A 15,729-nucleotide genomic window follows, 5' to 3' on the forward strand; every position below is an offset into this window, starting at 1 on the left:
TATATAATTATTATTATATTTTACATAAATAACGTAAAATTCAGCAGCCGCGTAGTGTAAAATCAACTCGGGAGCCGACAGGAGATGGATTACATACAGTAAATACAAATAGAATAGGTAGATATATAGAGGTCTGTGAGACATACAATTAGTACAGTGTGTGCAGCTTACTGTACATGTATTTAATAAAGGATTATTTCTCTGAAAAAAAAAAAAAATGGCGTGGGCTCCCCCGTAATTTTCGTAACCAGCAGAGGGAAAGTCGATGGCTGGGGGCAGATGTTTATAGGGTCCCCCTATGATTAATAACCAGCAAAGGCTATGCAGACAGCTGTGGGCTGATATTAATAGCCTAGGAAGGGGGCATGGATACTGATCCCTCCTGGCTGAAAACATCAGCTATCAGCCTCCCCAGAGAAGGCGCATCCGTAAGATGCACCAATTCTGGCACATAGCCTCGCTCTTGCCACTTGCCCTGTAGCTGTGGCAAGTGGGGTGATAGTTGGGGGGGTTGATGTCACCTTTGTATTGTCAGGTGACATCAAGCCCCAAGATAAGTAATGGAGAAGTGTCAATAAGACGCCCCCATTACTAACCCTATAGTTGCATTGTAAGAAAACACAGACCCCAGAAAAGTCCCTTAATTGAAAGAAAGCCACAGATTCCTTTAATAAATCTTAATTAAACCATACTTACGACCTTGTCCATTCCCTCAACGCCCTTGTCATCTGCAAAAGAGTTAAAAATAAAAAAAACAACAAAGTTCCTTACCTTTCCACAGAGATGCTGCTAATCCATTTGTGCCACGACAGGTCTAGCTCTGCTACATCTAGATGGCAGGCTGCATGGTTGCATGATGCGAACATACAGCCTGTCATCCTGCAGAGACACTGAGCAGCGTGTGCTCAGTGTCTGCTGTGAACTCCTAATCCCTGTTTGATACCCCGAGCGTGAGAAAGTTTTCCTGCTCGTGGTACCGTCTGACAGGTCCTGCGAGTTCAAAGAAAGTTAACTCTTCGCCTTTCTGATGCCAATGCGAGCGCCGTGGGAAAATTTCCCACCGCACTCGCATCACATAGGTGAAGTGAGACACTCGTGACACTCGCATTACACTCATGCGATTCTCGGCAGGGAGACTTGGATCGAGGTTTTTTTTTTGTTTTTTTTTCATACCTTTAGTGTGACTCCGGCCTAATGGGAAAATCTGTCTTCACTGAAAACAGCTTTTACCCATGAATTGTAAGTGAGTGATCAGTCCTGGGAGGAGAAAGAAGCGGTATAGACAGACGGACGCCTTTTTCTATTGAAGCATCTAATGAGCATGTGCCAAGGTCACTGTGAAGGGAGGAGGAACTGTAACATTGCCATTGTTTAGTTGGTTGATCCTGTTATCAGCTGTGTTTAGAGGTGTTGCCTGGTGTTGTATTCCATGTAATATATTTATATTATAATCTCTGATTAAACAGGTAACTTATCTTCTGACAGAAATTTTTTTTTTATTAAATTTGTCACCACTAGGGGGAGTTTGCAGTAATTTCCTCAGCGCCCCCTAGTGGTGGCTGTGGGCAGATAGAATATGGTGATTAAAAATGTAGCTTTAGAAAGAGTTGTGTGATATCGGTGTTTGGAAAATGGACCTCTGATTGCTGAAAATACGTATTATTCATGTAGAACTGTGTATTTATTTAGTTATTATGTAAGAAAAAAAAACCTTGGGAGCACCAGGAATAAAATAAGACAAAAAAATGGCCACTGTTGACAAGTCTTCTTTTAATGAGGTTCTCCAAGATTCTGATAAATCTCTCCTCTAGGCCAGGTCTGTAAAATAAAAAAACATTAATGTACTTATGGCCCCCATGCACATAAGGGCAAGGTCAGTAGAACGTTCGCTGTCCTTTGTGTATGGGGGGGTGTGAGGTGGTCCGGACTCTCCCAGCATAATATGATCTAGGAAATAAAGGATCGGACATGTTTTTGACTCCAGATCCTTTTTGTTATCAGGGGAAATAACCCTCGGCTGCGGCTCACTGACCGTAACTTACTAGCCTCTCCTATTAAATGCATGCCTGAACGGAGTGTGTATAGGGGGGATTAGGAGAAATTGGGTTATTGAAAATATATATGCACCTTGGAATGAGCAGCGGCACGTCATTATTTTATTTTACAAGGTTTGGCCTATTTGTGAGACTTGTCAGAATCTTGGGCAACTCCTTTAACCTGAAATTGCACACTGTGAACTCTGGGCAACATCCATAGATAGTTTTACAGTGTGTGTGTACATACATATACACACAGTCAAAAATGTTGGCACCCTTGAAAATGTTCCAGAAAACGAAGTACGGTATGTCTCCCAGAAAATTAGTGTAATTACACATTTATTTTCTCTTTGTGGCGTTCCAATACACAGAGAAGGGTAAATTGGACATAATTTCACACAATCCCAAAATTGGGCCAGAGAAACTTGTTGGCACCCTCAACTTACTATTTGGTCGCACACCCTTTTGGAATAAAAAACTGCAATCAATCGCTTCCTATAACCACCAACAAGCTTCTTACACCTCTCAACTGGAATTTTGGACCACTCTTCTTTTGCAAACTGCTCCAGGTCTCATATTTGAAGGAGCCTTCTCCCAACAGCAATTGTAAGATTTCTCCACAGGTGTTCAATGGGATTTAGATCCGGACTCATTGCTGGTCACTTCAGAGGTCTCCAGTGCTTTGTTTCCATCCATGGGTGCTTCTTGACGTATGTTTGAGGTAATTTGTCCTGCTGGAAAACCCATGACCTAGGACGCAAACTCAGCCTTCTGACTCCGGGCACTACATTGCAGCCCAAAAGTATTTGGTAATCATCAGATTTCATGAGGTTTTGCGCACACAGTCAAGGCACCCAGTGTCAGAGGCAGCAAAGCAACCCCAAAACATCTTTGCACCTCCACCATATTTGACTGTAGGTACTGTTATTTTTTTTTTTGTAGGCCTCATTCAGTTTTCGGTAAACGGTAGAACGATGTTCTTTACCAAAAAGCTCTATCTTGGCCTCATCTGTTAACAAGACTATATTTGCCAGAAGGATTTTGCTCACGTACATTTTGTCAAGCTGCAGTCTAGCTTTTTATGTTTGTGTCAGCAGTGGGGTCCCCCTCGGTCTCCTCCTGCCATAGCGTATAATTTCATTCATGCAGGATAGCTTGAATGTCTTTGGAAGTTGATTGGGGCTGCTTATCAACCATCCGGACTATCCTGCACTGCGGCCTTTCATCAGTTTTTCTCTGTTGTCCACATCCATAGAGATTAACTATAGTGCCATAGGTTGTAAAGTTCTTGATTACGTTGCGCACTATGGACAAAGGAACATCAAGATCTATAGAGATGGACTTGTAACCTTGAGTTTATATTTTTCAACAATCTTGGTTCTCAAGTCCTCAGACAGTTCTTTTCTCCTCTTTCTGTTCTCCATGCTTAGTGTAACACACACAGACACATAATGTAAAGATTGAGTCAACGTCTCCCCTTTTATCTGGTCTCAGGTGTGATTTTCATGTTGCCCACACCTGTCATTTGCCACAGTTGACTTTGAACGAGCATCACATGCTTGAAACAAAGTGGTTTACCCACCATTTTGGAAAGGTGCCAACAATTTTGTCTGTCCCATTTTGGGGGTTTTGTATGAAATTCTGTCCAATTTGCTGTTTTGTTTTTTTGTTCCAATATGCACACAGGAAATATATTGTATAACAGCACATGTGTAGTTTCAATTTTCTGGGATAAATGCTTTTGCTCATGACTATGTATGTGTGTATACAGTATATAGACCTTCCTACTGATTAAGGGGTCAAACCTTTTTAAAACTGATACTTGCAAAGTGTGCAAGAAAGGGTTAAGACAAAATGTTAAGGAGGACTATGAGAAGTGTTTGGTATAGGAAGACTTTTCTTTGCTCCCAAGACACGTCACGTGGAGGATTTTCTTACTATTTATCACAAGAACGCTTCTCCTTATGAACAGGAGCTATTCTGGTGATCGGATTTCTCATTGCTGTGCCTCCTTATTTTCTGGCATCGTCTGCCGGAGAGCGCCTCCGAGCTGTTGTGCCGGTGATCCGATTGTCACGTCTTTTGTTTTCCACAGTTACTGATGTGAAAGGGGCTCTTCTTCCATCCCACAAAAGGACGGACATCACAGTGTTCAGACCCATGCAGGACCTGGACACGCAACCTGTCCTGTTCATCCCGGATGTGCACTTTGCCAATCTTCAGCGCACCACTCATGTAAGTGCCCTGACCTCATGATAATACGGGGCTGGGGGTATACTTTACACCCACATACAGAAGTACTCCTAGATATGGAAGACCATATATTGCCTTAAATAATTCTTCTATATTTTCCCTCTCCAGGTTCTCCCGCTGTCTTCAGATGAAATGGAAGGTGAAAGGTGAGCTACAACTTTTGCAGGATCTCCTAAAACAGAAGCCAGAAATGACCATACACGTGCACGCTCGGTTTACTGAACGTGCATATATTCTGAATGGGGAGGAGGGAGTAAGTTGCTACAAAAATCTCTGGCAGCCGCTTATCTCCCCTGGGTACAAGAAGAATCCACCATGCTACAATTCCAACAGGCTGATCTTGCACTCCCCCCCAATATGTGATGTAGATTGTACAGTTAATACTATAAAAAAAAAAATACTGGGAATCCCATAACAAACCCTTACAGATCTCTTGGCTCGTGTGAGTAGAGCCTCTGCTCTTAGAGGCGTTCTCCAGCATAGAAAAAAGGAAAATGTCATGAATAAATTCCTAAGTGGCTTTGATTAGTTGATCACTGTTTGTCTAGGGAGGTAGTGGCTCACTTTAATTTCCTAGAGTATTAGTAGGACAGGAGCCCAAGAGCTTGTCGCCTAGAGGTTGACTGATGGAGCAGGTTAGGTGACCTTCCTACTGCACATGCTCTTGAGCACCTGTCCTACTAACATTTTAGGACCGGATTCTGTCACTGCACATGCTCTTGAGCACCTGTCCTAACATTTTAGGACCGGATTCTGTCAGTGTAACGAGACTGAGGGCCATTTTAATGTCCAACTATTGTTATTACCTTGCTAGACGACACAATGGAGATTTGCTGATGAAAGATATGTATGATTGTATTCACAATGTCATTTATTTATTTATTTTTTTTCTTCTATTCATAGAGAACCCCTTTAAATGAAGTAATTCTAATAGTGATGTAGATTTTATAACACAGTTTTGGGATTTTTTTTTTTTTTTTTTACTGTTTATGTTCTGTAACGTTTTTACACTGCGGTACAATATGTTCATAATATTTTCTGGTTTCAGCTCAGGGATGAAGAGAGTGCCTTTCGCACAAGAAGAAGACTACACCGCACCGCCCGCCAAGATGCCAAGAGGGGACGAACCAAAGAGAGGTAGCTATACAGTTGTCTGTCTTTTCTTCCTGTCTGTCCAATTAGAAAACTGAGATTTGCCTGCTGTTAAAAGGGGATCCCAGTGATCAACAAGGCTGGCATTTGCTTTTTTTTTTTTTTTCTTTTTTTTTTGGTCTGTTAGATTTTATTAGGAATGAGCTGACTTGTGGAAGTTCGGGCTCCGGTACCCAACCGAAACTTTAGTCCAAAGTTTGTTTCTGGAACCAGAACTGAAATAAAACCCATTGAAAACAATGGAGACCCAAACTTTGGATCTGAGGGGAAAAAAATCTTTCCCGCTCCCTTACTTCAGGCTTATGGGAGACGTCCATGTTCGAAGTTCAGCACCAGACACCCCCAGTACGAAGCTTGAACTTTTATGTTCGGGTTAGCTCCTCTCTAGTCTTTACCTTTGTGATGCTGTAATGTTTTCCATGAATACCTATTCTTTCTGCTTTCCCCTTTTAGTGCTGTTGTACGTGAGGAGAGAAGCCGAAGAAGTCTTTGATGCCCTTATGCTGAAGGCTCCATCTCTAAAAGGGTTGATGGAAGCGGTAAGTGATGTAACTAGACACCATTTAATTCTTATAAAAAGTCCCGCAGCGGTCGGTAACTTTTACTTGTTTTTTCACTTTACTCTCCCTCATTCAACATTTGCTTCATTTTTTAAAGGGAATCCATCTGTAAGACCTGCCCCGTACCCCACATATGGGGGCATGCAGGTCTCTGAAATGTAAATCCATTGACCCTTCCTTTACATTTCAATCTGTTTCTGAATTGCCTAGTTCTTTAATTAGCATTTTAATTATATGCAAATGAGATGTTAAGTGCACTGGGCTTCTTTAGCTTCCTGTCCTTGCTTGATGTCTGAAATCACAGGAAAATTGGACAGTGAGCTTTGAAGCTAAAAAGGCACTGCTTGTGGGTGGGGAAACAACCTCCGAGGGCATAGACTTAAGTGCTCTGTCACGCCCAGAGCACATAATCCATGATTTGCATATGAATGCAAAAGCTAATTACTTGGGAATGCAGCAACAAATAGAAAACCTAAAGATGTCAATGGATTAACATTTCAAAGACCTTCATGTCCTTATAAATAGTTTGGGTGCGGTAGGTTTTGCTTGCTATCAGATTCACTTTTAAAGAGATTCTGGCACCAGGGCTGACACCAGGAATTTCAGGGACCCATACTGGCAAAATTTTCTGGGGTCCGTTGAGACTCCACCCAGGCTCCACCTCTCGAACCATCCACATTCCCACCGCCCTCTCTTGGAAAACCACACTTCTGCACCACATACTCACCAATCGCACAATAACAGTTCCCATCACCAGATCACATACATAGCCAACAGCTTTTGTTTTGGCCACAAGAATTTTTCTTCATCTGCCACCATGACAAGGTAAACTCTTTTGGGCGGGCCCTACTCTAATGTAGCCTATTAAACATTTGTTAAAATATCAAGGAACAAATACCAGATCACATTTTACCACCACATGGTCACCTAATACTACAATACTGATCATTACTAAAAAAACACACAATACTAATATCACCATAAGTGCCATTATACACAGGAGATCTGTATTTACTGTCAGTGTACAGGTAATGAACAGTGATCACCGGTGCCATTATACACAGGAGCTCTGTGTATAGCATATAGTGTCAATGTACAGGTAATACAGTGATCACCAGTGAAATTATACACAGGCGCTCTGCATATAGTGCCGGTGTACAGGTAATACAGTGATCACTGGTGACATTAAAAACAGGAACTCAGTATATAGTATATAGTGTGCGTGTACATATAATACATTGACTCATCAGTGATGTCTCTAGGTAAAGTCCTTCATCAGCACAGACCGCTATCACGTCTCCCAGCCAGGGCTCATCTCTGCAGGAAAGAAGTTATCTAGAGCACTGTTTGCAGTGCATATTACTTAATTTTTTTTTTCACAACTTCTACACTACACCAGTTGAAAAAAAAAAGGAAAATAAAATACATCACTGCAGTAATAATGTCCCTTAATTGACCCTTATAGTAGTAATATCCCCAGCCGGGCACCCTTGTTTCACATTCCTGGCTCCAGCCATGTTTTTCCATCATGCCCCATCTGTTTCCATCGTGCCCTATGTCACATGGTGCAGGATCATTTGGCAGGATGGAGACAGGTGGGGCAGGATGGAGACACATGGACCATCCATTAATAAAAAATAAAAAAAAAATTCTCCTTACTAAGCTGTGGTTCAGCGGCGATGTCCCCCGCAACCATTCCAAGCGCGGACCCACCGGAGAGTGACAATGACGTCATACGCCGGCGATGTGCGCGCTGATGTCAGCCTCCGATTGGCTGGCTGCCTTTAACTATTCCTGTGTGGGCCTGCACGGTAATAGATTTGAACTGAACCTGCATTGAGTTACTGCATCGGCAGAATCCTGATGCTGAGGCCCGGTGAGCAGAAGAGAGGGTGCCTGATCAGGGCTCACTCTGCTCACTGGGCCCCATACTCCAGTGAGGGCAGTAATGCCCTGATGGCGACCCTGTCTGGCAGAATAATTCACCCATCAAAACTGTTTATATGATCATGTTGATCTCAGGAACATAATGTCGCCTAAAACTTTACTGATATAAACTGTTGCTACCCAATTTAAAGGGAATCTGTCAGTAGGATCAACCCTCCTATGCCGTCTGTATGGTCATGTATGTCATAGAAAGTTGTATAAAATGATACATTATTATCTGGAATCTGATGTCTTATTTCAGAGAGATCCATATTTTTGTTAAGATGTATGGGCCGGACATAGATCTCCCTGCAAATCTGTCTTCTGAACTTAATTTAACCCCTTAACCCCCAAGGGTGGTTTGCACGTGAATGACCGGGCCAATTTTTAAAATTCTGACCACTGTCCCTTTATGAGGTAATAACTCTGGAACGCTTCCATGGATCCGGGTGATTCTGACATTGTTTTTCTCGTGACATATTGTAGTTCATGTTAGTGGTAAAATTTCTTTGATATACCTTGCGTTTATTTGTGAAAAAAAATGGAAATTTGGCAAAAATTTTGCAATTTTTCAACTTTGAATTTTCATGCCCTTAAATCACAGATACGGCACCCAAAATACTTACCATTTCCCACATGTTTACTTTACATCAGCACAATTTTGGAACAAATTTTTTCTGTTAGGAACTTATAAGGGTTAAAAGTTGACCAGCGATTTCTCATTTTTACAACACCATTATTTTTTTTTTTTTTTTAGGGACCACATCACGTTTGAAGTCACTTTGAGGAGTCTATATGATAGAAAATACTCAAAAGTGACACCATTCTAAAAACTGCACCCCTCAAGGTGCTCAAAACTACATTCAAGAAGTTTATTAACCCTTCAGGTGCTTCACAGGAATTTTTTGAATGTGTAAAAAAAAAAAAAAAAAAAACCAAGGGTAACAGGAGAAATTGGATTGCAAAAGTTATTGTGCAATTTGTCCGGAGTACGCTGATACCTGATATGTGGGGGGAACCACTGTTTGGGTGCCCGGCAGAGCTCTGAAGGGAAGGAGCGCCGTTTGAATTTTTCAACGCAAAATTGGCTGAAATTGAGATGGGACGCCATGTTGTGTTTGGAGAGCCCCTGATATGCCTAGTGGAAACCCCCCACAAGTGACCCTATTTTGGAAACTAGACCCCCCAAGGAACTTATCTAGATGTGTGGTGAGCAATTTGAACCCCCCCAGTGCTTCACAGAAGTTTATAATGCCTGGGCGTGAAAATAAAATCATATTTTTTTTTTTTCCACAAACATGATCTTTTAGTCCCCAATTTTTTATTTTCCCAAGGGAAAATACCCCATATGTGGGAGAAAACTACTGTATGGGCGCTCGGAAGGGATGTAGTGACGTTTTGGAATGCAGACTTTGATCGAATGGTCTACGGGTGTCCTGTCGCGTTTGGAGAGCCCCAGATGTACCTAAACAGTGGAAACCTCCCACAAGTGACCCCATTTTGGAACCTAGACCCCCCCAAGGAACTTATCTAGATTTGTGGTGAGCACTTTGAACCCCAAAGTGCTTCACAGAAGTTTATAACGTAGAGTCATAAAAATAAAAAAAATCATATTTTTTTTTCCACAAAAATGATCTCTTTGCCCCAAATTTTTTATTTTCCCAAAGTTGACAGGAGAAATTGGACCCCAAAAGTTGTTGTGCAATTTGTCCTGAGTAGGCTGATACCCCATATGTGGGGGTAAACCACTGTTTGGGCGCATGGCAGAGCTTGTAAGGGAAGGAGCATCATTTTGACTTTTTGAATGCAGAATTGGCTGGAATTGAGATCAGACGCCATGTCGCTTTTGCAGAGCACCTGATGTGCCCAAACAGTGGAAACCCCCAATTCTAATTCCATCCCTAACCTCAACACACCCCTAGCCCTAACCCTAATGGGAAAATGGAAATAAATACATTTTTTTAATTTTATTATTGTTCCCTAACTAAGGGGGTGATAACGGGGGGGTTTGATTTACTATTTATGGCGGGTTTTTATGTTTGGCAGCTGTCACACGCTAAAAGACGCTTTTTATTGCAAAAAATAGATTTTGCATCACCACATTTTGAGAGCTGTAACTTTTCCATATTTTGGCCCACAGAGTCCTGTGAGGTCTTATTTTTTGCGGGACGAGTTGACTTTTTTATTGGTACCATTTTCGGGCACATGTCATTTTTTGATCGCTTTTTATTCTGATTTTTGGGGAGCAGAATGAACACAAACCAGCAATTCATGAATTTCTTTTGAGGGGGGGGTGTTTACACTGCTCTGCGTGTGGTAAAATTGATAAAGTGGTTTTATTATTATTATTATTGATATTCAGGTGATATCCAGCCGCGATCAGCTGCGCTTCCCCCATGATTGCCGCTGATCGGCTATGACGTACTATCCTGTCCTTGGGAATTAAGTCCCAGGGCACATGGAGGGGATAGTTCGTCATATGGCAGCAAGGGGTTAATGAAGGGGGCGTTACCAGTGTGAGACATGTAATGACTGAGACATGTAGATCAGGAAAGCAGACTGTCACACTGGTAACATATCCTTTCATTTATAATAAGCTCTGGAGACAGATTCTCGGGGAGATCTATGTCCGACCCATAGATCTTAATGGCTCATTTACAGAAAACATGTTATTTTCTTATCACAGATGTTAAGGTATCATTTTATTCAAGTTTCTATGACCTGCATGCCCATATAGATGGTTTAGGAGGGTTGATTCTACTGATAGATTAACTTTAAGCCAGAGCATTTTCCAAGCCTCTGCACTCGAGGCCCTATTCTTTGCCAAGCCCACCTTTCTCTGCTTGACTATATGCTAGTGGCTTACTTTTATCTAGCCAAGAAATTTTTAGTTTTGTTAATTTCCCTGGAGATTTCAATAACTTTTTCTCTTTTTCCTCTATTCCAGATCTCTGAAAAATATGAAGTACCTTTTGAGAAAATCGGAAAAATCTTTAAGAAATGTAAAAAGGGGTAAGTGTCCCAGTGTGCTTGAGGAGATATGCAACGGTTGGAGATGATGTTTGCTAGAACAAGATAAGCTGACCAGCCTGATGTACATATTTGTGGGAAGATTCTGTACAACTCGTATGTATTCATACAAACACCTGTTAATGCTCAGCTCAGAAGGCAAGTGGGCGGTCTTAACCCCATCATGACCGTTGCTTTTTGTCGATTTTTCGCTTTCCGCTCCCCTTCTTTCCAGAGCCATACCTTTATTTTTCTGTCAATATGGCCATGTGAGGGCTTATTTATTTGTGGGACGAGTTGTACTTTTGAAAGACATCATTGTTTTTACCATGTCGTGTACTCGAAAATGGGGAAAAAATTCCAAGTGTGGTGAAATTGCAAACAAAGTGCAATCCCACACTATTTTTTTTTTCGTTTGGCTTTTTTGCCAGGTTCACTAAATGCTAAAACTGACCTGCCATTATGATTCTCCAGGTCATTACGAGTTCATAGACACCAAATATGTCTGGGTTCTCTTTTATCTAAGTGGTGGAAAAAAAATTCCAAAGTTTGCTTAAAAAAAAAAATTAAAAAAAATTGCGCAATATTCGAGACCCGTAGCGTCTCCATTTGTTGTGATCTTTGGTTGGGTGAGGGCTTATTTTTTGTGCGCCGAGCTGACGTTTTTAATGATACCACTTTTGTGCAGATACGTTCTTTTGATTGCCTGCTATTACATTTTAATGCAATGTCGTGGCGACCAAAAAAATGTAATTCTGGCGTTTTTTGATTTTTTTTTTTTTTTTTTTTATCGCTACGCCATTTAGTGATCAGGTTAATTCTTTTTTTTGTTGATCGGGCGATTCTGAACGCGGTGATACCAAATATGTGTAGGTTTGATTATTTTTCATTGTTTTATTTTGATTGGGGTGAAGGGGGGGGTTGATTCGAACTTTTTTTTTTTTTATTTTTTTTTTTACTTTTGGCATGCTTCAATAGCTTCCATGGGAGGCTAGAAGCTGCCATAGGTCGATCGCCTCTGCTACATAGAGGCGATGCTCAGATCATCTCTATGCAGCAGAATTACAGGCTTGCTATGAGCGCCGACCACAGGGTGGTGCTCCTAGCAATCTGCCATCAACAACCATAGAGGTCTCGAGGAGACCTCTGGTTGTGATGGCAACGCAGTGATGACCCCCGATCACATGACGGGCGGTTGTCGCTGCGCGTATTTCCGGACCGGCGTGTGGAAGTGCATTTAAATGCCGCTGTCAGAGTTTGACAGCGGCATTTAACTACTTAATAGGCACAGGTGGATCGCGATTCCGCTCGCGCCTATTGCGGGCACATGTCAGCTGTTGTTTTTAACAGCTGACATGTCGTGGCTTTGAGGTGGGCTTACCGCCGGAGCCCACCTCAAAGCGGGGGATACTGGCCGCTAACGTACTATTCCGTCAGCTGGCAGTAAGGGGTGTTAAACCTCTTCTCATTCTTGGCTTCTAGTCCAGTGGGCGGTGCACATTTTAAAAAAATTAACACGTAGAATAAATGATTTTCTCCAAAAAATGTATATCAATCTGTTCAGCCCATTTTGCGCTAAAATATAACTGGACTTAATTACTTAAAGAAAACCTTCAAGATGCCAAGTTGACATTTTTATTGTTTCAATACACAATGACTGTTGGAATAAATTGAGGTTTTCACCATTTTGTACTGGTTATCACTTTCACGTATAATTATTTATCATCTTCACTTTTTTTTTTTTTCACCCAGAATCCTGGTTAACATGGATGACAACATAATTCGACATTATTCAAATGAAGACACATTCCAGCTCCAGATCGAAGAGTCCGGAGGATCGTTCAAGCTGACGCTCACGGAAATCTAACCTTTCCACCCCAGTGCCCTTAGACTGGACATGAAGGCGCGATGTTCACCTCTAGAATAGGTCGGCTTCTCTAGTAGGAAGCTAGACTCATCTGCAAAACGTCCGCCCTCGCACCACCTTCCTTATTTTGGACTTCCCCAGCATGAGCCAGACCTGTCAATCTCGGCAAATGTTAGAAGACCAAAAAAGATGTTTTTGTGTAACATGATCCAAGATTCTGGCCAAGATTGAGCCACGTGACTATATCAGGATGTGACCGTTTTGTAAAGGTTTTGGGTGTTCTGTCAAGGACAAGGTCAAATTGGGAGCAGAGAAGAGCCTGCGAGGCAAGAAAAGAGGCTTTAGGTCCTTCAAGAAAATACCGTAAAAGTGCCCTTGTATGTGAAGAACAAAAATTGGGATTCGTCTGGAAAACCCAGCGACTATGTATATAAGAAGTGCAATATATATATATTTTATGTACCTTGTTTGTATAGGTGTATATACACATGAGCGGATTACACATATAATATATAGAAGTCTAGTATGCATGTGGATAATGGTGAGGTTTTGTTTTTTTTGTTTTCTAGATGTGTGGTGCCAAATGAAGGGACCATAATTTATGTAACAAAGACACCACGGGATGAAGGGTCCATGTTTAGAAAAACGGCAGCTTGCCTAGGGTACCGCCGATGCCGCGTTGGTGTCGTGGGCCAGTGCGTTTTTTTTTTTTTTTTTAAACCATTTTTAGGCAGTAAATTTGTGCACATTGTACAAAAGGAAAATGACATTCTATATAAACTATTTGCCAGATTTTTTTTTTGTGTGAAAAATGTTGAAATCTAAGAAGAAAAAAAAAAAAAAGACTGTCCGATCACCTACAAGTGACTGATGCCCCCCAGTAACCAAATCTATACTTTCATTGTGATCTCATCTGTCAATTTTGCTCAGTCTTTGTACTATTAACCGTTTCCTCGGTCGCGTTCACACATCGCTTCTGCAAATCCTAATTTATTTTTATTTTTTGTTTAATAACTGAATCTATTTTGCACTAGATGTGTGAGATCTGCCGATCCGCCACCTGAAAGTCATCAGTCAGTGATTTCTTTTTTTTTTTTTTTTTTTTCTTCCCAGTGGCAGCATTGAGCGGTATCCATGCTAAAATCCACGTTATGAAATGGTTGTAGGTCATTACAGAAAAAAAATATTTTTTTTTTTTTTTTTTGCCAACAAAACGCCACATTTTATTGAGATGCAATACCAGACATGGCCACGGCGGGGCGATGCAACTGTTCCTAATCTGAACGTCATGGAGTAGTGGGATTCTTTCCATTAAAGTGCCACGCCGGTAAACCTCGCTCTCCCAGCACTCCTCCACTGTCTGTATATACCGTATTTCTGGATGTATAGACACCCGAACTCTTCTGTATATACATTTTATATATTTAGATATTTAAAAAAAAAAGTGCCTTTTTGTATTGACACAGAAAAAAAAAATAGAGACAGGGTTTACGTTTCTGCTTCAGGGATATTGTTTTAAAAATCACGTGTAAAACTTAAAATCTTATTTGTTACAGTGTAATGTGGAAAATGTATGTGGTTTATAGGTAAATTGGTACAAGTCTGACTTCTAGGCTCCATTTCTGATACGTCTGCTATGTATGATTTGTATCTACATTATACATTTTATATACATTTTCTGAAATGTTGGTGTGGGTTTTTTGAGCTGTGTAAAACCTCAAATTACAGCAAATTTCACTTTAACTTGCTCATCTTTACTGTCCAGTCAGAGATTTCACGTCCGTTTCTTTGGTCTACGGAAAAAGGTCATAATCTCGCTGTTTTGGAGGACAAAAATTGTCAATGAAAGAGGTTGTCCACGCGTGGGGTCCAAGCCTGTAGTCACTATGCACTGTTAGGATTTGCCGGCTACGAGAGTTAATGTGGTCATGTGCCGACTAGAAGCATGCATTGAGCGAGGCTGCACATGTCTAGTTGGAATGTGGCTGGAAGTATGCAAGTCATATACTTGCATTTCACATGACCGCCTGCTCTCGGCATCAGAGAATCCGGACGGTGTGTACGTGTATTCACAAGGTTGCAGTCACATAGTGATTGCAGACTTGTATCCCAAGCCTGGATAACCACTGTAAATTAATGAGTTAATGGAGGAAAAGGAAAAACAGACCGCACAAGGAAATAAACAGCGTGCTGTCAGTTGTTCACTGATGTCCTATGAGGAAATACTTGGGGTACCTAAGAGTTGACATACGGATGGTAACAAAACAGACACACGGAGCAAAGATTCATGGAAAGTGGATCCAGCTCACTGGTAAAACTGCTCCATATTTTGCAGACATTGGGGGAAAAAAAAATCATTGACGTGATTATGACCTTAGACCAAAATTTTTGGTGCCAATTAGAGTTGAGCGACTTTTGGTTTTTTAGGGTCGAGTTTCGTTTCGTGAAACCCGACTTTTCCAAAAGTCGGGTCGAGCAAGATCGGCCGATTATAGGGAAAAGTCGAGGTCGTCCCGAAACACGAAACCCAATGTAAGTCAATGGGGAATAAAAGTCGGCAGTGGGAGGAGGACAGGAAACACACCTACAGTGCCCATTTGAATGCCAAAAGCATCAATTCTTCTTACTTAAGCTTGTCAACCTTAATTTACTTCATAATACAAGTTACGCACTGAAAAATGGGGGTTATTTGGCTAAAGTTTTGGGGGGGGGTTAGGGCTGGCTCCAGGTTTTCATGTGCCCTGGGCGAAAGAGCGCCCCTTTAACACATACCACAACTCATCATGCTCCGATACGGCAGAGAAATAGCGGTATAGTACAATGAAAAATACCTCACGTTTTACATCTTATGACGAGGCCCATCTATTTCTCCATACAGAATCATTGGTCCCATATAATGTTTGAAACAGTATATGATGAGCTCCAC

General features: G+C 41.4%; 1 protein-coding gene across 2 annotated transcripts in view; it reads left to right on the forward strand.

Annotated features, from left to right (window-relative positions):
• Window positions 1-14,480, forward strand: part of GRHL1 (grainyhead like transcription factor 1) — a 45,889-nt gene extending 31,409 nt beyond the window's left edge. For both annotated transcript variants that reach the window (XM_073568210.1, XM_073568211.1), the window contains exons 11-16: window positions 4,132-4,271; window positions 4,398-4,435; window positions 5,338-5,426; window positions 5,895-5,980; window positions 10,875-10,939; window positions 12,689-14,480. In XM_073568210.1, coding sequence (XP_073424311.1) covers window positions 4,132-4,271; window positions 4,398-4,435; window positions 5,338-5,426; window positions 5,895-5,980; window positions 10,875-10,939; window positions 12,689-12,803 — 533 coding nt within the window. In that variant the 3' untranslated portion in view covers window positions 12,804-14,480. The remainder of the gene's footprint in view (window positions 1-4,131; window positions 4,272-4,397; window positions 4,436-5,337; window positions 5,427-5,894; window positions 5,981-10,874; window positions 10,940-12,688) is intronic.
• Window positions 14,481-15,729: the final 1,249 nt, after the last annotated feature.

The sequence above is a fragment of the Dendrobates tinctorius genome, unplaced genomic scaffold (assembly GCF_039654945.1).
Source record: "Dendrobates tinctorius isolate UK_male_01 unplaced genomic scaffold, ASM3965494v1 ptg000021l, whole genome shotgun sequence".
In the NCBI taxonomy this organism is placed as follows: Eukaryota; Metazoa; Chordata; class Amphibia; order Anura; family Dendrobatidae; genus Dendrobates; species Dendrobates tinctorius.